This window comes from Pavona decussata, unplaced genomic scaffold (genome assembly GCF_977016875.1).
Source record: "Pavona decussata unplaced genomic scaffold, jaPavDecu1.1 SCAFFOLD_16, whole genome shotgun sequence".
NCBI lineage: Eukaryota > Metazoa > Cnidaria > Anthozoa > Scleractinia > Agariciidae > Pavona > Pavona decussata.
Genome location: NW_028145439.1, coordinates 3,637,931 through 3,658,701, shown reverse-complemented (window position 1 = coordinate 3,658,701; position 20,771 = coordinate 3,637,931). Strand labels below are relative to the sequence as shown.

The 20,771-nt window shown below is 38.6% G+C and overlaps 2 protein-coding genes across 2 annotated transcripts; both read left to right on the top strand.

Annotated features, from left to right (window-relative positions):
- The first annotated feature begins 790 nt into the window (after window positions 1-790).
- On the top strand, window positions 791-14,273 carry LOC146487404 (inositol-3-phosphate synthase-like). The gene is made up of 10 exons (XM_085087937.1): window positions 791-926; window positions 2,501-2,807; window positions 4,394-4,523; window positions 5,535-5,785; window positions 6,799-6,951; window positions 8,086-8,244; window positions 8,669-8,752; window positions 8,878-9,072; window positions 10,194-10,411; window positions 11,696-14,273. The coding sequence occupies exons 2-10, from the start codon at window positions 2,532-2,534 to the stop codon at window positions 11,913-11,915; spliced, it is 1,686 nt and encodes a 561-aa protein (XP_084944063.1). The 5' UTR covers window positions 791-926; window positions 2,501-2,531; the 3' UTR covers window positions 11,916-14,273.
- Window positions 14,274-18,412: 4,139 nt separating this feature from the next.
- Window positions 18,413-20,649, top strand: LOC146487403 (uncharacterized). Its single transcript, XM_085088851.1, has one exon. It carries the CDS (start codon window positions 18,468-18,470, stop codon window positions 18,954-18,956), a length of 489 nt encoding a protein of 162 aa, XP_084944977.1. The 5' UTR covers window positions 18,413-18,467; the 3' UTR covers window positions 18,957-20,649.
- Window positions 20,650-20,771: the final 122 nt, after the last annotated feature.

Here is a 20,771-nt window from a genome sequence, read left to right as displayed (position 1 = left end):
ATAAAAAGCGAAGAAACCGATTCTTGTATTCCGGCCTGTTAGAATTGTAAATGACATTTTGATTAGTCGATGGACATTTGTTTTCGTTGCAGACAGATCACTCAGATCAGGATCTGTATTTATTGATTTATTTGCACGTTTCTTTGCGATGGGGCGGCAATAATTATTAAAGTGGTCGGGCCGGAAAAGCTTACTTTGAAAAATGAGCACAGGCATTACTTTACTTTTAATTTACTTAAATAGTTTGGCAATACAAAGGACAAGTATTGACAGGAAAACCCCAAACAGGACCTACGTCCTTCACCGAAGGGTTACCTAAAGCCTTAACTAAAATTTAACCGGCTACTAAAGTCAAAAATAAGTACATACATTTACATAATCAAGTGGGAAATATAAACAGTATTAAATTAGAAATATAATGAAATAAGAAGAAGAAATTAAGAAAATGTAGTAACATCCTTCAGGCCTAAAAAGGATTTCAGGCGATCTCTAAATTCCTTTTAAAGATTGAGTTTTTCTTAAACGTAAATGGCAGATTATTCCACATGATTTAGCTACTCTAAAGAAATATGAAAATTTCAAAACTTTGGTTCTTGCATATCTAATTTTGAACAGGTAATTAGCATGTCTTAGATTATATTCTCATTCTCTCGCCTACTTTCCTTCTGCTCCTTCTGAGTATTTCATACAAATTTTTTAATCATTACGCAATTCAAATCTTTGTAAACAACGCCGATCTCGTATGAGGCTTGGGCTACCTGTGCCTGTGCGGTTCCACAGTTGGAGGAATGTGATTGGTTGAAATAATCGTATGTTGTCTTCTCGTTTGCATTTTCCTCGGTTGACCAGAGCGGCTATTTATGTAAACTGTAGACTCGAAGGAGGCTTTCTAAAGTTTGTCTGGGGCATTGAGCCTGACCATCGAGGTAAGTTGGCGAAAAAAAAAACATGGTTGGTTTTCTTGAAGGGCGTGAGGCTTTGTTGAAATCCTCTTCCCGTTAAGAAATTTATTCACTCGACTAGACTTCCTTAGATCTCCATAATATGAAATTTCCACGTTAGCATCAGCAGACAGCCAGCTAGAGACACGACACCATCAATGCGATGGAATTTTCCGAGAAATCAATAGGAAATTATTTTCCCAGGCTGTTACTGTTTTTGCGAAATATCTCGAGCGATCTTTTTCCTACGAAAGTTTCCTGCGGAATATTAGTGTGTTGGAACCTGTAGTAAGCGATAAAGCTTGCGAAACTTTGGTTACACGTGTTTTCATAAGGTTGTAGTTAAAGGAAGGTTATCCATTGCCAAAAATATATATACTATTCTAAGATCTTATTGAATCATTCTATAATACTCGGGAATTTTAGAAAAATCGAAAAATCAAGAAGGGCGTTAATATAGTGGTTGTGGGTAAATCATTCGATGTATCATTGCAAATGTGTAGCGGAGTATGACGAAAGAGTTATGAGCTAAAAATGCCATTAAGATTGTTAGATTGTTCCATGAACATCTTTCTTAAAGACGTCATTGTCAGTCGAGCAGTGGAGTAAGTCGTTTGCTCGAACGTGGATAATGATTGTACACAAGCTACCCTAGCTAAACAGCAGTAACACCACTTTCAAACATGGGGACGCTGCCCGCCTTCAATCAATTTTTTGCATAGTAAGGATGATGCAAACACAGCAGGCTTAATATTACGTTAGACGCCTATAGGTGCGTGACAACTCCTAACTTGGATTTTAATTCTAATATCATTTCGTTCAATAAATTGTTTCAATAAAGTTCTGTTTACACAATCTTCCAAGTTAGTATATATCTTCCAAGTTATGTATTGAGTATTTTTTTTTCTAAGCTAGGACCCATATAGCCAATAACACCTGTAGGGCTGAATACCCCTGAAAGAAACTTGTAGTCAGGGGTGACATCAATAACAGCAAACTTTGTTTGCATGACCATTTAAATATTGTTACAGTATAATAAAATTGCAAAAGCTTCAAAAGTTGTTCTGTTTGTGGGTCCGTTTTCATTTTTGCTCCGTTCTCATGTCTAAGGTCTATAGATATGGCTCTTTCCAAATTGTCTTATAAGTTTTCCATCCAATTTGTTTGGTCAAGAGGCTAGGCCCAAATGATTATTGCTTAAATTTGTGTACCAGAGGGAGTATCACACCTCAAAGAACAGTCTTTGAAGGTAATTGCTTGCTCTGTTAAAGGTTTTTTGAAACATTCATATTTTGTAAAAGTCTAAGCTGTGATGGTTCATGTCCACATATGTCACATCATGTTGAAAAATATTTTTTATTATTTTGGCACAGAGGCCCCTGTTGTCATGTAAGAAACTTAAGGTGGGGTAATTTTGTTTTCAAGGCAAAGAAAGTTACTTACACTTGTCTAGTCCTGTCAAAAAGGTTTAGAACTGTGTTAATGCATTATGTCTAATTCTAAATCTAAATCTAAATTGAGTGTCTTACTAACATATAATCTTTCTTTTCTCACCATAGCTATACTAAGGTTTCATAAGTTGCAAGCAAAATGACAACATTCAAAGTTCAAAGTCCAAATGTTCGTTATGCTGCTGATTTCATAGAGAGCAAGTATGTATATGAAACGACCAAGGTGGAGTGCAACTCGAAGGGTTCTTACACTGTGAGGCCAGTTGAGACTCAGTACACCTTTCGAACAGAAAGACAGGTACCCAGACTAGGATGTATGCTGGTTGGTTGGGGTGGCAATAATGGCTCCACAATCACTGCATCTGTGCTGGCAAACAAGTTGGGTTTGTCTTGGGACACAAAACAAGGCATCAAGGTACTGTGATAGACCAAAGTTTACCTCTTCTAAAAGCTTATTAAAATTTGCTTTTAAATTTCTATTGCTAGTTAACTGGAAAACTTGGTGCTGAATGTGTTACATACAGTAACTTACTAATCCACATGCAAAACTTGAGAATGTTCACCATCATGCTTCATGAATCACAAGGTTTTCAATATATGTCTTGCAAATGAACCAAAACAAATAATTAAGTAAATACTGGTAATAAATAAAATAATTATGGAATTTCAGTGGCTTCTACACCCTTGCTCACCCAAAAAAAACATACCGTACCCAGGCCTATACAAAGGCCACAGATTGTTTTGCTTATTAACCCTGTAAGCCAGATAGTAATCAACATCTAATTCTCCTTTAGAATAACACTACTTGATGAGCCATACAGGTCATCAGAGACTCATCAGAATAAAGAAAATGGTCACCAAATATGAAACATTTTAGTCTCCTGACTAGAACCATATTAAGATACATGTGAAGAATGTGCTGTACGTAATGATTCGATTTAGCACCCGCGGCACTTATTTACTTATGGTACCTCAAGGGAAGCTACTTATTCGAAATTGGGCGCTTATCAGGGAAAGGGCACTAATTATTTATTTTTTGAGAAACAGCAAATGTGCGACACAAAGCTTTGACATTTTTTTAAAAAGGAACAATAACAAACTGTAAAAGTAGATAATGTGAATATTCACTTGCTGATAGGGACTTTTGAACATCTCTAGTCTATTTAACATGAATAGCTTCAGTGTCGCTTGTGTCAATAACAATGCTTTAGCATGCAGCATCTACTACGTCAAATCGGGGTCCGATCAGTAATTCAGTTAAAGGGATCATTGTTGCGTGATTTGCATATGGCTTGATGTACTACCTTGAGCAGTTCTTATCCTGTTTGACAAGGCTACCTTTCCTTGAAGCAGTGAATGTGTGCTACCACTGAAATAGAATAGGGGCGCTTATTGCAATGAGGGTGCTTACGCAATTGGGGGCGCTTATAAAATTTGGAATAAGAGTGCTTATGCAATAGGGGTGTTAACAAAAACACATTCGAGGTGATTTCTACCTGATAATCAGGACTTAGAATTATTTGTTTGAACTAAGTAGTACACATGTGTGGTATGTGAAAGATACCAATGACTACCACAGTGGTATTATGCCGCGGCTTCTCTAAGTGTAATCAATATACATCATGCTAACTTGAACAAAACATTGGCAGTCAGGGAGTAAGTCACAGAAGCATGGGATGACTTTGTTTTGCTAATCTTAAAGCTTACGTACATTACTTGACATCATACCGGAAGTTGTCTGAAATAATGTTTTGACCTAGTGAAACCTTGAGGAAGAATTGTGGTAGGTGACCTATACAAAAATTACAGAAAAAAAATTATAATTATAACAAATATAGTTATTTATAATAATGGTTATTACTAGAAGCAGTGTAAAATGTGATGGCCGCTTAAAATTTTTTGATCTGCCATATATTAAGCATCTTATTCTGCTTTGCATTAAGTATTCTCCATGCAAATTTGTAGTACGATTTTTAAGGATTTGTACTTCTTTCTTTACAGAAAGCAAATTATGTTGGTTCTTTAACCCAGTCGTCCACAGTTTGTCTTGGCACTGGACCAGATGGAGATATATACATACCCTTGAAGGATCTGCTACCAATGGTCCACCCCAATGATATTGTTTTTGATGGTAAGTGATTGTGAATCTGATCTATGTAGCAAGAAGAGTTGTTTGAGAGAGATAGAAAGAGTTTCGGAGGGAATTCTTTTGTTTATTTTAAAAGATTTTTCATGTACACTCAATGCTACAATTTGGTCCTGTAGCAATTTATTATTTTGCAAATCTGAAAATCATTAACTCTCTGTTACACTGTGAAAGGGAAAACAGGGATAAATTATTTCCAAAAAACCTTAAGGAAACCTGGCCTGTTACTGGCCCTTTTTTCTTGTGCACAGTTTCAGGTTTCACTTAAATTTTTCCAAATTGAAGTTGATATCAGATTTATATCAAAGCGATACATGTAATTATTTATACATCTTTTTTTGGATTTGCACCTTTAGAGAGGTGCTTAAAGGGAAAGTATCACGCGAACTTGATGTCATTTCAGAACCCAATAAATGTTTGTCAAAAAACAGAAACAAAAAAGAATTGTCTAGTTTTGTTATTAGTTATCACCCAATGCAATAAAACTGTTGATTAGTGCCTCTGGCCAGAGACAGAGTAGATTGGATTGGATTGAAACTTGAAAAATGTTAGGCTAATGTTGTTCAAGTTCTCGCACTTTTGTTTCCAAAATGCACTAGAACAGATCACGAGTTGTTCCTTTCAAGAATTGACCTCTCGTTGTTCTAGAATTATTTTGTAGCTAAGTAAAGGTCTTATTTCAGCATTTTTAACAAAAGAGCTCAAAAACCCCATAACACTTGAACCCCTTTAATTTATTGAAGGGGTGCACAGAAAAAGTCCCTAAGTGACTTGATGTAAGGTCAAATTCTCCTTTTGTTTTACTAGCAAATACAAGGCAATTTGGAAGGAGAGTCTAGCAATTCACCAGAAGTCACTAGTTAGTGCTTTTTTCCAGGCATCCCTACAATTAGGAACAAGCTCAGTTATGTTGTCAGTCAACTGACAGACTACATAAACAAACTCTACACCTCTATCATCTAACGTGTGACCTTGTGCTTGCGCTTGCCTTATCAGGATGGGACATCTCATCACTTAATTTGGCTGATGCCATGGAGAGAGCTGAAGTGTTGGATTGTGGTCTACAGCGGCAACTCAGACCCTACCTAGAGAAACTCAAGCCGCGGCCATCCATTTATTGCCCTGACTTCATTGCAGCAAATCAAGTTGATCGTGCCGACAATGTGTTAACGGGTACCAAGCAGGAGATGATGGAGCAAATTCGAATGGACATCCGTGAATTTAAGGAGAGAAACAGCCTTGATAAGGTGTGTTTGTGAAAAGGTCTTGTTTTTGGATAATTAGAGAATTGTTGTTGTTGTTGAATATTGAACAGACTTGGAACAAGGGTGAGCATCTTAGCTATCATAAAATTAATTATTGTTGCTATGATTTTTAACCATAATATCTTGGAAACCCAAATTTCCACTGATTATCTAGCCGGCTGTGTTCGCTTTATGAAAAAGGTTTTCAAGACTTTCAAGTCACAACCATTTTGGTCAGCCACATGACCAGAACAGAAAAAAATGGCAAGATTTTATTCAAATCAATATTGCATGCATACGTGTCTTTTGATCTCATCTGTGTCCGAACAGGCAAACAGAATGTACAGATCACCCACAAACATTCCCTGAAGATGTACATGTGCAATGGCTAAAAGAAACTGGATATTAATTAAATATTATAAACAAGGAACACTAGTTACGTGAGCCATTAGGATTTATGTGTAGCCTTAAGGGTGTGCTACAGCTAATACTTGGTACTGCAAACGGATAAAACATGGGACTCAAAATGTGCTACATGTAATTCAAGAGTTATGAACTTTGTGCAAAAGAAAGCATTTATGCATGCTTACAGGTTCCATGCTTTGGTGCAAGTGTATTTGACTGTTTGAGCCAATTCAAACTACATGAAATGTTGCTTATTAATGATAATTAAGCTGGCTTTTATTATGGATGTACCAAAGTGCAGAACTGGTGTAGATGAACACAGAACATGCAAGAGAGCACCTGCTGGCAAGTTAGTCAGCTTGGATATGTTATTATCTGGAAATTATTGGTTGAGATTGTTAAAAGCAGCTGGGCAAAGTTGTGTTCCCAGTAGGTCAATTTGCCCGGGGTTCAGACCTTAACGAAACCCCTGCAAGCATATCATCAGGGTGGAAGAATTCAGTCATCTTTTGTTAATGTTGTCCCTAAGTAAGTGTGAATGAGGTCAACATGTTTTTAGTTGTGTAAATAACCAGTGAGCAAAGGCAATTAATGGCCCCTTCCTGTTTCAGGTTATAATTCTGTGGACAGCAAATACTGAACGGTTTTGTGATGTGAGTGAAGGTCTGAATGACACTGCTGAAAGCCTGTTGAGGTCCATTGCACGAAATGAAGAAGAAGTTTCTCCGTCTACCATCTTTGCTGTTGCTAGTATCTTAGAAAAGGTAATTCAATAATCCATTAAAATTTTGTAAGGAAAATTTTATTTTTTACAGTCATGTATCACATCCAATGATTATGTCCTTGGAGAAAATATTGAAGAAAGGAAAGGCAATCTTCACTTCATGATTCAAACAGTTTAACCAGTACTGGAATAAAAAGAACTAACAGCAAGTTACTATTTAATAGTAACTTGCTTTTAGTTCTTTTTATTCTGGGTTTATAAAATTGATTTTTTATTACTGATTTTGACTGGCTACTTTTCCTTTGAATAGCACTTTCCCTTAATTTTTCAGATCAACAATAATTTAGTGGGTGCTCTGAGTCTTCGTCATTCTTAAACAAATGATTATTCCCACCATTTTGCATTTTGATTTGATTATTGGCCTCCAGAGGGGGTACTCAGCTAGTGTTTAAGTGATGGGGAGTTGCCAAGGCTGTTCTCCTGTTTCACATTTTAGCAATTTGGGGACTTTTGGGATAGTAAATGTCGTAAATTTAATTTTGGTTGATACAAAGGTACCCAACATTGTAGCTTACTGCACCTTTCAATAACATGTGGACTGTTAAGTTCAAGATTCAACCATCTGTTTCGCTTTGAACCAAGGTTCAACCAACTGTTTCGCTTTTCACTGCAGTGGACCTCTAACAAAACAAAACATTTGGCTCAATGGCTGGTCAAAAGGTCATGTTTGTGCACTGTGACATCAGTTTACATGCTTAATCACTCTCCAATTTGTGACTACAGTTTGCTTTATCAGTGAGTAAAAGTGAATGCATGGATCTGCTTCTCTTTTGTTGCTGTTTGTACTTTATTTGTGCACTCAGAAAAAGAGTTTTGGGAGGCTTACAATCTACATTCTGGGTTCAACTGGCCACTTTTGGGGGGTAGTTAATTATAACCCAATAAGATGTTTTTGGTTCCAAAACAAATTCGGCCAGGTTCACATCTGGTCATCACAAATTTATATATGGTACTTGTGCTTACCCATTGTTGCTCTAAGACCAGGAGTGTCAAGTTAGATTACCAATTCCACATCAATTGCCTAGCTGTTTGTTAGCAAGTAATATATACATGTTAGTGATGTAGCTTGCTAAATTATAGAAACTTACTAACTTGCTAACTTTTTCCATTGCAGTGTTCATACATTAATGGTTCACCCCAAAACACAAACGTTCCAGGAGTCATTGACCTTGCAAAGAAGCATGGGACATTTATTGGTGGAGACGACTTCAAATCTGGACAAACAAAAATGAAATCTGTACTTGTTGACTTTTTAGTTGGTGCTGGCCTGAAGGTGTGTAGGTTCTCAGTATTGAAATCAAGATTTTTGCCAGCCGTTATTAAGTTGTCTCAGTAACCAGGCTGGAGTGGTCATGTGGGAAAAATTTCCAGCCCAATTATCAAGATCTTGGTAACTAGGCTAGCCTGCCTTTTCATATGAACATGTATGTCAAAAGGTTTACAAAGCAAATAGTGGTGAGGCAAGATCTTGGTGATCAGACCAGCCCAGTTGACTGGGCTTATAATTATGAAGATGTCCTGATTGAATGATGTTTAATGAAGGACAAGTCCTAAGTGTTTTGTTAGTCTGTCGATGTAATTATATTCTGACCATCAAACAGAAAACTGCTGGTAATTTAAGTGGAAGTTTTAGGAAATTGATCCATTTTTATGTGGTCACAGTTTAACTAACTGAGATGTTTTCTTGATTGTTGCAGCCAGTGTCCATTGTCAGTTACAACCATCTTGGAAACAATGACGGCAAAAATTTGTCAGCACCAAAACAGTTTAGATCAAAAGAGGTATATGACCATTTTTTTTTTGTTACTAGAGTGATTCACAATTCACGGAGAAGGTAAATGCTGATATTTACTATTGACCGAGGATATTCCATTAACCGCATTCCTCTGTCCCCCATTTCTTGCAGATCTCCAAGAGCAATGTTGTAGATGATATGGTGGAATCAAACCACGTTCTCTATGAGAAGGGTGAAAAGCCTGACCACTGTGTTGTCATCAAGTATGTGCCGTATGTAGGGGACAGCAAACGAGCATTGGATGAGTACACATCCGAGATCTTCATGCATGGGCTCAACACTATTGTCTTGCACAATACTTGTGAGGTAAGGCTATCATCTATAGGGCTATAGAATGGTAGATTCGAGACTCGAGAAGATGCTGAGACTCTCATTTAAAATCCGAAACTGTGACTTGATTATTGTTTTCAAATCCGAGCTCGAGACAATGCAAATCACTCCAAGCACGAGACGCCACGAAATCGTCCTTTGCTCTTTTTAGGCATAGTATGGCAATTTACGATCAGAATTTATCCAAGCCTACATGTATTACAGCCTGCACCATTGCGATGTTGAGCTGCTTTTTACTATTTTTTGTTTTTTTGTTGTTTTATGACGGTCATTTGACCAGACTTAACAACTTGGCTCGCGAGACTCCGAGATTCAAAATCCAAAATACAAGATTCCAAGACCCGCTTTATTTTTTATGAGCTCAAGATTGCGAGACTCTAGTTTGAGAAGCTGAGATTTCAAGACTCCCTGAAAATTTGCCGAGACCCATCATTTATTCTATACCCCTTTCTATCAAAAAATTTTTCTTCATACTATGAATTTCTGAGTAGTATCTGCACAGAGCTTTAAGTAACTTCAACAGATTGTTTTAGAGGACTTATTTTCAGTGACTACAGGAAGATTTTGACAATCATTTTAAGATGAAAATTATCGATAGTAAAATCAGATGTTTCAATGCCACAGCATGCAAACTGACAAAATATTAAAGGATAGCTTCCAACTGAAGATCAACTCAGCCTAATACACACCGGAAATTGACCCCTGTGCCTATTCAAATACTATTTAAAAAGTACACAAAGCTTTTTATATACAAACATCTGTTTTTGCATGTTCAGTCCTGGTAAATGCAGTGCTCCAAGGGTTAAATTTATAAATAAAATCCAAGTATTAGAAAGGACAACAAAAATCGAGCTGACATTCCTAGTAGAATATTACAACACAAACTGAGATTATGCTTGCTGCCTGAAAAAAAATGAGGCTTAACTAGCAGATCTTTGTGGCATGTTTGGTTGGAATTTCCCGACATGAAATGTGTATTGACGTATCCCCACCTCCCTTTCTCCCCTGGGAGTAAAATTAATGTACCATGCAGACATATCCTTTTTCTTTATTTAATGTAGCTTTGATATCTAACTTGTTTTAAAATTTGTGCACAGGACTCCTTGTTAGCTGCACCAATCATTTTGGACTTGGTTATCCTGTGTGAGGTCTGTGAGCGAATCAGGTTTAAAGTAGGAGGTGATTGCGAGTTCCAGTCTTTCCACCCAGTTCTGTCTGTTCTCAGCTACCTTCTTAAGGCTCCAATGGTCCCTGAAGGGACTCCAGTTGTTAATGCCCTCTTCAGGCAAAGAAGCTGCATCGAAAACATCTTTAGGTAAGTGTTTGTAAGTCTTCTGAGAGTGCCGTCGAAGGTAGAGGTGATAAACCACTGGAAAGTACTGCTCGGTAGCTTTCATTTGAATTGTCATGCACTTTAGGGTTTCATTTACAACCACAAAAGTTAAAACCACTTGTACAGCACAATAACCAGTATCACAGGAAAGTACTGCTCAGTAGCTTTCATTTGAATTAGTCATACTTTTGGGTTTCATCCAAACTCAAAAGTTAGAACCACCTTCTACAGTGTAATAAACAGCACCACAGGAAAGTACTGCTCAGTACATCTGTAGTTTCACTTGAATGGTCACATTTTAGGATTTCATGATCATTCACTGACTCAAAAGTCAGAACCACTTTGTACAGCATAATAAACAGGACCACAGTAAAGTGCTGCTCAGTAGCTTTCATTTTAATGAGTTACATTCGAGGATTTCATCCACAGACTTGCAGCATAATTTAGGGCCTGTTCACGTGGCGGTGGGGGACCCCGGGTAGGTGAGGTACCCGAACTACCCGAGGTCAGAAAAAACAGGCCTTCACATGCAACCCCGGTGCGCTGGGGTGAGGTTTAAAAAGCTATCGCGTGGTCGCTAAGTACATATATCAACAAAGAATTCAGAGCCAATTGCCCGGATGAACATCACCCCACCCCACCTCCAGCATTCAGATGGAGAAAACTCACCCCAGCTAAGCGGGTTACCCGCCTTGGCTGACCGGGCAACCCGCCTCAGTGAGGTACCCCACTTCACATGTGAACGCGACCAAGAAATAAAGAGAGATTGTATGGAGAGATTGGTAACCCCACCGAGGTGGGGTACCTCACCTTTCTGGGTCCCCCACCTCCATGTGAACAGGCCCTTATACGGTACCACAGGAAAGTACTGCTTAGTAGCTTTCATTGTAATGGTAACAATTGAGGATTTTATCCTCTAAAGCAAACGTCAGTGCCACCGTAAAAGTGCCTCCAAGCATGTCCAGTGACAGCTCAAAAAAAGGTTTTTGGTGTTTTAAACTATAAAGGAGAATGGCAATTTACCTCTTTTGGTTCCAACAAAGCCACTCAATTTTTTTTCTTATCTTTGTAAAATTTCGGATTTCTAAATAAAAATAAATAGATAATTTTAGTCCTAGAACTAGCTCTCTCCAGGGAGACATTCCAGCCACCGACCACTTTCTTTGCTCGCAAAAAATCTTCTCGCGTTCTGCTGTCTGATGCTTTGTTTCAAAGTGCTGCTATCAAGAATTATTAAGGGTTTAATGTTCAAGCATCTGTTTTCAGGGCTTGTGTTGGCTTAAAACCGCAAAACCACATGATGCTGGAGCATAAACATTCCAGAGAAGTCAGCCAACCATTAATGGAGAATGGACACTCAGATATTTACTCCCATCTCGAAAATGGAATAAAAATGAATGGCTTCATGAACGGCGAATCTAAGGATGTGAAACACCCCTACATGAATGGGCTTCCAGTTGCTTCACAAGTGAAACAAATCATGTAGATATAAAAAAGTTGTAGATATAAATATATAATTAATCCTTAACACCCCAATATTAACATGCTTGTTCTGCTCGCTGCTTCGTTTTATTTAGACTTGAATGTTTATCAAGAGAACGCGACTCGTAAAATTCATTCGGCACTACATCCGGGACCCGAATGGCGTATTTTCCATATCCTTACTAGTGAGGATATCGATGACGTCATTTCCCCGGCACTCTTTCACGGTTATTTATGCAAACAGTCGGTGAGAAATGGCAAGCGATAGATGTCTGTGTTCATTCGTAAAATATTGCTTTTACCACTCGAAAATTAGGTGGGAGCTTATCATAGTTTCAGACTAGGAGGCAAGGCACACCCTAGTTCAGTTCTTAACGCATGGGTACCAAGTTTTTTTTAATTTAGAAGTTTAAATTTGCAGTGTTTTGTAATTTTTCGTTTAAACTGGTGTCCTGTATTCTCGAGATCAAGGTTGTTATGTATTACATGTATTACACATTCAGAGTATCAAAGTATGTATCTGAGAATATTTTTGAAAATTATATTTGCTTGTGAAGTAAATTAAAAAAAGGTAGAAAATGATCAGTTCTGCAGGAAGGAGTGGGGACTCACTGGCATGTAGAAGTGGGCTTCTCAAACTCATTAATAATTTATCAAGAGAAAACAACGAAAATCACTACCGTGACCGTGGTTTGGATATCTGTTCCTAATTACCATAATGTTTTGCCAACTTTAGCCTTGAATTTCTCCAAGAATTATTGATCATTTGGAAGCCATATCAAACACTGGAAAGTGTGTTTCATCAGATGTCCAAACACCTGGAGTTGTTTAAAAAAACACTCGGCTGCGCCTCGTTTTCTTCTCGGTGTTTGGATATCTGATGAAACACTATCCCTCGTGTTTGATACATTACATCAGAAAGCCAGGTAAAGAGGTTTGTTTTCAGTATTTTGCGGAACACCCTGGGAGGCAAAATTCTCACGAAAAAGGGAGACTTATAGCCAAGTAGCAAATTACTGTGTGAACAGTATCAAGAGAACTGAGTTTCTGTTGGAGATTGAAGATTTTCTGAGTTTAATAATTCTTTTGGTATTTTATTTCTTTTTAATGATATAATGCAGCTCAAAATAAAGAAATTTACACCAGTTACTACGTAACACTACATACATCACTTGATGTGATTACAAAATAAATACAGTGCTTACATACACTACTTATAACATGATTGGTTTTTGGGTTTTTTTTTTTTCAAAAGGTGTTTATACAAGGCATTTATATGTTTTAAAATATGTAGGCGATACAGATATCTAGGATCACATAATCTAACGCGAAGCACAGTCTAAATTTTTTCGCGCGTAGTACGCGTTCAATAATAGGGAGCTTAAGCAACGAACGGCAACGAAAACGTCATCCGAAAATATATCTTTATTTCATTTGTGCTACTTTGCGATTATTTCAACTCGCTCTTAAAACTTTTACAAAAATGGCGAACTATTCAGGAACCAAATTGGTAGGAGTGGCGTACAAGTTAAGAAAGAAAATGAAAAATTCACGGTCGTGCGTCCAAGTTCTCCACAAAACCTTAAATGTGGTAATTTCACGTTACTGTTTTTCAGAGGACGGTAAAGAAATGTACCAAAATGTAAAACGCACGTTTTGTTTTGCGGCGTTGTCGTTGCCGTCGCCTTCGTCGTTGCCTCCTAATGACAACAGGATATGTGATGCAGTTCACACAGTTTTATCAGTTTATGATATAAATGTAGATATTTAGTGAGGTTTTCTTCACCAAATTGAACCGCCTGGCTGGAAGACTATTGACTTGAATGTTAATTTGACGTTAAAGCCAAAGGCGAATTGTTTCTATTTTTTAATGCAAAGAAAGTCAGTGTTTTGTTTGATTTTAAATGGTTTTTTTCTTGTTTCTTCTGTCTCTTTTTATTTAGCTGTTATTTTTGCTAGGGAAAGAACAAATAGTACATATTATTGTTCTTTTGTCATTTAAAACCGCCTTGTAAGGGAACTTTCTGGGAAAAAATGATAAAAAATAATAATGAACTAAGCAATTATTTAAAGGGATAAATTCTTAAAGGCTCTTTGAGCCGTTAAAAAAATACAGAGGCCATCCTCAAGCCCGTTTAACTTGTGTAATATGCTTTTTAAGGAAATACTTTTTGGAGTGTAATGCTTGTGTTGTTAACTAATGTGGCAGGGAGTTAAGACCGCCGTGTTGTCCCGCCAAGCCTAAAAACTTTGACAAAGTAAACTTACTTTCTGCTTGAGTGGATTTCCTTTTAATTTAACGCATACTTTGTAACTTATGTCTTCAGTTTTGGATGATATAATAAAATGAATTGTACTGCAATTGTATGCAAGTGAATTTTATATTGTAACCATATTTGGCGATTTACCATCTCATCAGAGAGCAACATTGCGAGTACGTATTGACTTTGAAAAGGCATACGAATGCTGTTCAGACTGATTAGACAAGTGAATTCTATATTTTGCCATCGTCTCATCAGAGAGCAATATTGCGGATACGTATTGACTTAGAATAGGCACACGAATGCTGTTTAGACTGATTGGACAAGTGAATTCTATATTTTGCCATCATCTCATCTGCAGGGACTGCGGAGCCGGGGGAGCTGGGGGGGGGGGGGGGGCTTCAGCCCCCCCAATAATTTTGGGAAAAAAACTTTCAATTGAAAAATTACTGTTTTGCAGCTTTCATAGATATGCGAGTCACTGCAAACTGAATATTGTCAGACACAGTAAATAACGCAAATGAAATTGTAAAACTAGTCATTAAGTTCTCGCCAAAACGCGAAAACTTGCTCGGCCAAATTAAGTCAAATATGGAAATGGAAGATGAAGAAGAAGGCATTTCAGCATCCCGCTTGACTAAATTCTGTGCAACAAGGTGGACTGTGAGAGCAACCTGTTTCCAAAGAGTCATCGACAATTATGACGCATTTTTAAAGCTATGGAATGATTGCCTTGAAACGAGACGAGAATCTGATGTTCGTGGTAGAAGAATAATTGGATGCCAAGCACAGATGGAAAAGTTTGACTTTTTCTTTGGATTAAACTTGAGTCAGGATTTCCTCCCATACTGATAATCTATTGTAGACCTTACAGAGAGCCGGCACGTCAGCCACCAGTGGACAACACAATGCCAAGCTGACAAAGGATGAAATCAAGAAGATCAGAAATGATGACTGTTTTGCAACTTTTTATCAAACAGTGCTTTGCAAAAAACAGCTTCATGTTTCTATTACGGAGCCTGAGGTACCAAGAAACAAATGAGCTCCTGGAAGATTTGAGATTGGAACTGGAACGCCTTTCTTTCCTGTGACTCCTGAGCAAGTATATCGAAGAATATACTTTGAAGCACTAGATTTAATAGTCTCGTCCATTGAAGAACGTTTTGATCTTTACAATTCAAGGGCAACAAAGAAGTTCATACAGTGAAATAAAATAGAGCCATTAGGATAGTCTGTAAAAGAGTCGGAGACCCCATACAAGGCCGACCACCTAAAAAAACCCTCCCAAGAACCGTTATAATTTAAAGATGGAGATTAATTAAATAAATATTATTACAATATAAATATATAAAAAATATACATAAAAAAAAATTGGAAAAATCAGTTACATAATTCTACAAGATAGGAAATCCCTTACTCCCCTTTTAAAGCTAGAGATACTTGGAGCTTGCCGTACAGAAAGTGGTAACACATTCCATGTGTCAACAATCCTATTAAAATTCAAAGCATATTCCAATATGGAGTCTCTTCTGATAGGCGTTTTGAGCTCGCAAGACGTATCCTCACAAATGGACTACATGAAAAAAAATTATGCTAACGATGTAAGAACTGGATATCTTTTTCCCCAACTCGAAAATTTTGAAAGTGTTGATCAAGGATGCGCAGATTATTGCTTTGCCGATGTTTTAAAAGCGGTTAAGAGTCTTACTGATCATGAGAGACACATGATAACTGAGGTTATTGTTATTTGTAAACTCCTGTTGGTAAATCCTGCCACAAGTGCTAAAGGTGAGCGCCGTTCGTTTTCTATGGCAAGAAGAGTGAAAACGTGATTGTGTGCTAACATGAACCAGTAACGTTTTAATAATGTAGCTTTACTGCATACCCACAAGGCAAGAACAGATAAAATTCGGCTTCTAGATGTCGCGAATGAATTTATCCAGCGAAATGAAAACCGTTTTGGCAACTTTGGTAAATTCACTGATTTAGATTTGTCAACGTGCTAAAGGGATTTTCCTTGTTTTTGATGTTTTTTATTATTTTAGTTCAAATTTGGTGTTTGTTAGCCTGATAAATAATAAAATAATTCACTGTGTCTGCTATATTGTGATGTATTTTTAGCCATTCTAGAAGCATTTATTTCAAAAAATTTGCGCCTGCAGCCTTCGGCATTTTATTTAGCCCCCCCCCCCCCCCCCCCCATCGCAAAAATGCTGCGCAGTCCCTGCATCTAAGAGCAACATTACGGGGATTGACTCATAATAAACAATGCGAATGCTGTTCAGACTTTGCAAAACCCGAATCGCTATAATTGTTGTGCTGAAATTTCTTTTACTGTTCATCAAACTCCTTTAACAAATTCTGAAGGTGAGGTCAAAAGAGAAACAAGCGCCCCCTCCCTAATAAGCACCTTGCTAGCAGCGGTTTCCTTGTGGCAAGTGTTTCAGCATATACGAAGTCGTTCGCGTCTCTTGTATTTCGCGTAGTCGGCTTGTCTACTTTCTTGGGGAAGTAAACAAGCCGATTACGTGAAATACTAGAGATGCAAATACCATGCCAGTTATATTGCATACATGCTAAAAGATTTGCCAGAAAGAGTAGAGTCCTTTGCTAGCAGGGTACCTAATAAGTGGCCCTCTCCAATAAATGCCCTTCCTTTGGACGTAAACAAGGAAAGCACATCATGCCCATTTTTCCGCTTCAAAAATTAGGACTTATCTGTCGCCCGGTTAGACGGGTTAGTGAGGTGGTCGATGGACCGGTGAGGCCTACCAACCCAAATTAGCACCCTGGCTTTGGTTGATCGAGGAGCAAATAACTATCCAGTGGATAGCGGATAAAATGTTCCCCAACCAATACATTTTGCCCGCTGGATAACGGTTATCCGCTCTTTGAACAACAAGGGCCTAGACGGCAACTCGAATTTTTACCCGTCTTCTGGGATGGACGAAACGTCGAGGGGAGTTGGTATGAAAGATTCCGTCAAGAAGTGGTTTTGTCCGCGTGCATTTATTCCAGCTACAACTAAATAAATCATTACAAAGATAAAATGTGCCTGTTCCCAGTGGTCCCTGGTCTATCCTTATGCTTATTTAGCTATTAACGGCAATGTAGTAGCTATAGAGCGTTTTCATTCACGTGACTACTGGTTATATTGGTTTACTGAAACAAAAGAAAGTATTTGCATAAAAATAGAGTTAAGTTCCCAGGGCCCGGTTGTTCAAAAGCCGAATAACGCAAATACACGATTAACCGTTAATCGAGGTTTTCATCTCGCTCATTTAAAATGGTTTAAACGGCTAATTTCAAGCTGAAGGTTAAGAAAAGTCTAATCTTTTAAGAGAATCTTTATTAGATATTAATTAAACTCGCATTAAAGTTCACGTTAATCCAGGATTAGCTTAATCGGGCTTTGAAAAACTGGGCCCAGAGGTTTAGTTTGGGACACCAACATGGCCGCCGTGACGTCATGTGAAAACACTCTATAAAGCGTATGCAACCAATGGCAAGGGATGCTTATGTAAATGTTGTGAAAACCAGGTAGCGCTGTAGCCTGCAGAACAGACGTTATTTTTTTGCGTTTGTCAGGCGAGCGTGGGGCTCGAGTCACATGCGACGTAAATCGCGTTCCGCGCTCGCCGCGTGCTCGCCTGAGAAACGCCAGAAAATAACGCCTGTTCTGCCAATCTCGTACCCAGAGTCCTCAGTCTCTTTGGCCAGAGGAGCGGTTAGTCGCCAGGAGAGACTCTGTCTCTGGGGACATTTTATTACCGCAGTTATTACCGCAGGATTTCTGCGGTAAAAGAATGGAAACCGTTATGGAACAGCCAATCAAAAAATTTAGATTTTTTCGATGTCCCCAATCTCGTACCCAGAGTCTTCAGGCTTTTTGGTCAGCGGGGCAACGCCGGGACATCGCAATCTCGTACCCAGAGTCTTCAGGCTTTTTGGTCAGCGGGGCAACGCCGGGAAGACTCTGGGGACATCGAATTTTATTACCGCAGGATTTCTGCGGTAAAACAATGGAAACCGTTTCGGAACAGCCAATCAAAAAAATTGATTTTTTTTGATGTCCCCAGAGTCTTCCCGGCGTTGCCCCGCTGACCAAAAAGCCTGAAGACTCTGGGTACGAGATTGCGATGTCCCGGCGTTGCCCCGCTGACCAAAATGCCTGAAGACTCTGGGTACGAGATTGCCAAAAGGGGGGAAGAGAGAATCCTGGGAACAAGGTGGTCTTTTTTGCGCGATATTCACCTCCCGTTCGACGAAATAGAGTTTCCATTCATTCAACCATCATGGCTGGAAAGAGCTACTTCAACGCGAATGTACCAGAAATCGTCGTCAAAAGCCTCTTCCAAAAGTATGACGTAGATGGAAGTGGGCAAATTGGGAAAAATGAAATGTTAAGCATGCTAAAAGACGACTTTGGTTGTACACAAAACCAAGCGCAAGCTTGCATCTTGATGGTGGACAAAGATGGTAGCGGCAAGCTTTCTTTCGATGAGTTCATCTCATGGCTTCGTAGCGAAGAGGGCTTCAAAAATATCGATGACTACTCGAGATACTACAGAATCCAGAAAGCTATTGAGCTTTTCAAGGGATATGATAAGGATGGGAACGGTACCATTGATAGAGAGGAGTTTAAGGAGTTGTTCAAGCAGTTTAAATCCAATGCCGACGATTCTCAGCTTGACAGCGCATTGCAAGCATTGGATACCAGCGGAGATGGGAAGATTTCTTTTCCGGAATTTTTAACCTGGTTGAACTGGTTACCAGCTAACTGAGACCAGCTAAACTAAACAACATTAATTATTTTGAGCTCCTCAGTGCACGATTTTAATAAGCTTAATTCGAATATTTTCTGCACCTATCAGTGTTAGGGGTGGAGGCCAGGCAAAAGTAGGGCATTTGAACTTAAGTTCGCTTTTCTGATTTTCTGTTCAAATGCTCTCTCATGTCTGCAATCTCATACCCAGAGTCTCCAGTCTCTTTGGCCAGCAGTTGATTGCCAGGAGACTCTGGGGAACTGAATTTTTCCTGCAGGCTCTCTGTGGATACGAGCGGAGCCATTATGGGGCAGGAAAACAAATGTTTTGTTGGCGAGCAACCGAGGACACCTCCTATTGTCAAGTCTAGGACTTCCTCCCTGAAGGAGTATGAGCTCAGCCTTATTCTCCCTTATCGATCAGGCCAAGCCGACAGTCAGAAGCTTAGTTACATCTTCCCAATAAGCTCTATGGGTGTTCAAACATGCATCAAGGACGACTGCAGACAAGGCTGGTGTGGGCTTATCTCACCTAACAGAAGCTTGTTTACAATCATGCCTAAATTCTGACAGAGCAGTCTTTCTGGGGAGCAGGCAGGAGCATGAGGGATTATGAAAACAGTGATGGATTCAGGGGTGTTGCCTCGGTCCAGTCTAACAAGAAATAGAGAAACAGCTGATGTTTTTTTAATCTGAAACATTTTTTACTTCAAGGGGCTCCATTTTCACTCTGGGTATCAGCAGGCTTAAATAAACCTTAAGATCTAAGACTGATAAACAAGTGCTCCTTGCAGTCTGGGGGAGTTGCCAAGAATCTTAATTTCATTTCTGGACAGCATGTGTGATTAGCTTCTGAACTCTAGCTCCATTTATGCCTGAGTAGCAAAATTTCACACCCTCTGGCAGACTACAGCTGTTGTCAGCGCTGTCATTTTGCAACTGTGCATGTGTTCTGCACATCTTCAGGTGGTCGGAGAACCTCGAATTTCTTAAGGAAGATTCCTACTAATTCACAGGCATTTTTGTAGTTTGTTGCAAAGGCATTAGGGCTATTGAAATCCAAAAAGAAAATTGAGGTAACCACATTTTTTTCAGAGATAATTAAGCTTTAATTTGGAAAAAAAAAAGCATGCATTGCTATGCATCTCTGGTAATGTTTTTTTGGAATTATTAGAGGTTTACTGAAAATCTTTAGTAGAAAAATATTTATTAAAACTAATTTGCTGTCAGCCATTTCATTGATACTACCATCATTATCAAGGGAAGGTGACTGTTTCTTGTATCTAATGACTCCTTTTCACAGAAATTAATAGCTAGCTGATAGGGCAAAATAGCTATTATTTAACTGTGAGATCTCAACTGTTGCAGGTTAATTCACATCAACAATAAGTCTGTTACATCTGTTTAGCTCAATGCAATGTGTTGGAGAAATTAGTGACAGTACTGCTAGTGGACGAAATGTCCCATTGGAGAGCACATCATCAATAAATGTTAGCCTGTGAATAGGCTCCCAAGTGGGGGATAGGGTGAAAAAGAAACATTGGCAAGTGGAGTGCGGTATGGGGGCTGAGCTCAATTCTTGTCCTCGCCCTATACCCCACTTGGGAACCTGTATGCAGGCTAATAAATTTAAATTTTGCTTTCAGACATTTCTGTCTGTTGATGTGCCATCCACAAGGCCAAATTGTTACCCATCTTGGGCAATGCAATAATTAATAAATATACATTAGTCTAATAAATACAAATACTGTATATGTAGTTTTTGTAGCTATGTATTTCAGAGAAAATAATATGAATTTACTTACCTCGCCTCTCAACACACACACACAATGCA

Coding starts and splice junctions, on each gene's coding strand:
- LOC146487403 (XM_085088851.1), top strand. CDS start 18,468: ATGGCTGGAAAGAGCTACTTCAACGCGAATGTACCAGAAATCGTCGTC.
- LOC146487404 (XM_085087937.1), top strand. CDS start 2,532: ATGACAACATTCAAAGTTCAAAGTCCAAATGTTCGTTATGCTGCTGAT. Junction 8,753..8,877: donor AACAGTTTAGATCAAAAGAG/GTATATGACCAT, acceptor CATTTCTTGCAG/ATCTCCAAGAGCAATGTTGT. Junction 10,412..11,695: donor TGCATCGAAAACATCTTTAG/GTAAGTGTTTGT, acceptor ATCTGTTTTCAG/GGCTTGTGTTGGCTTAAAAC.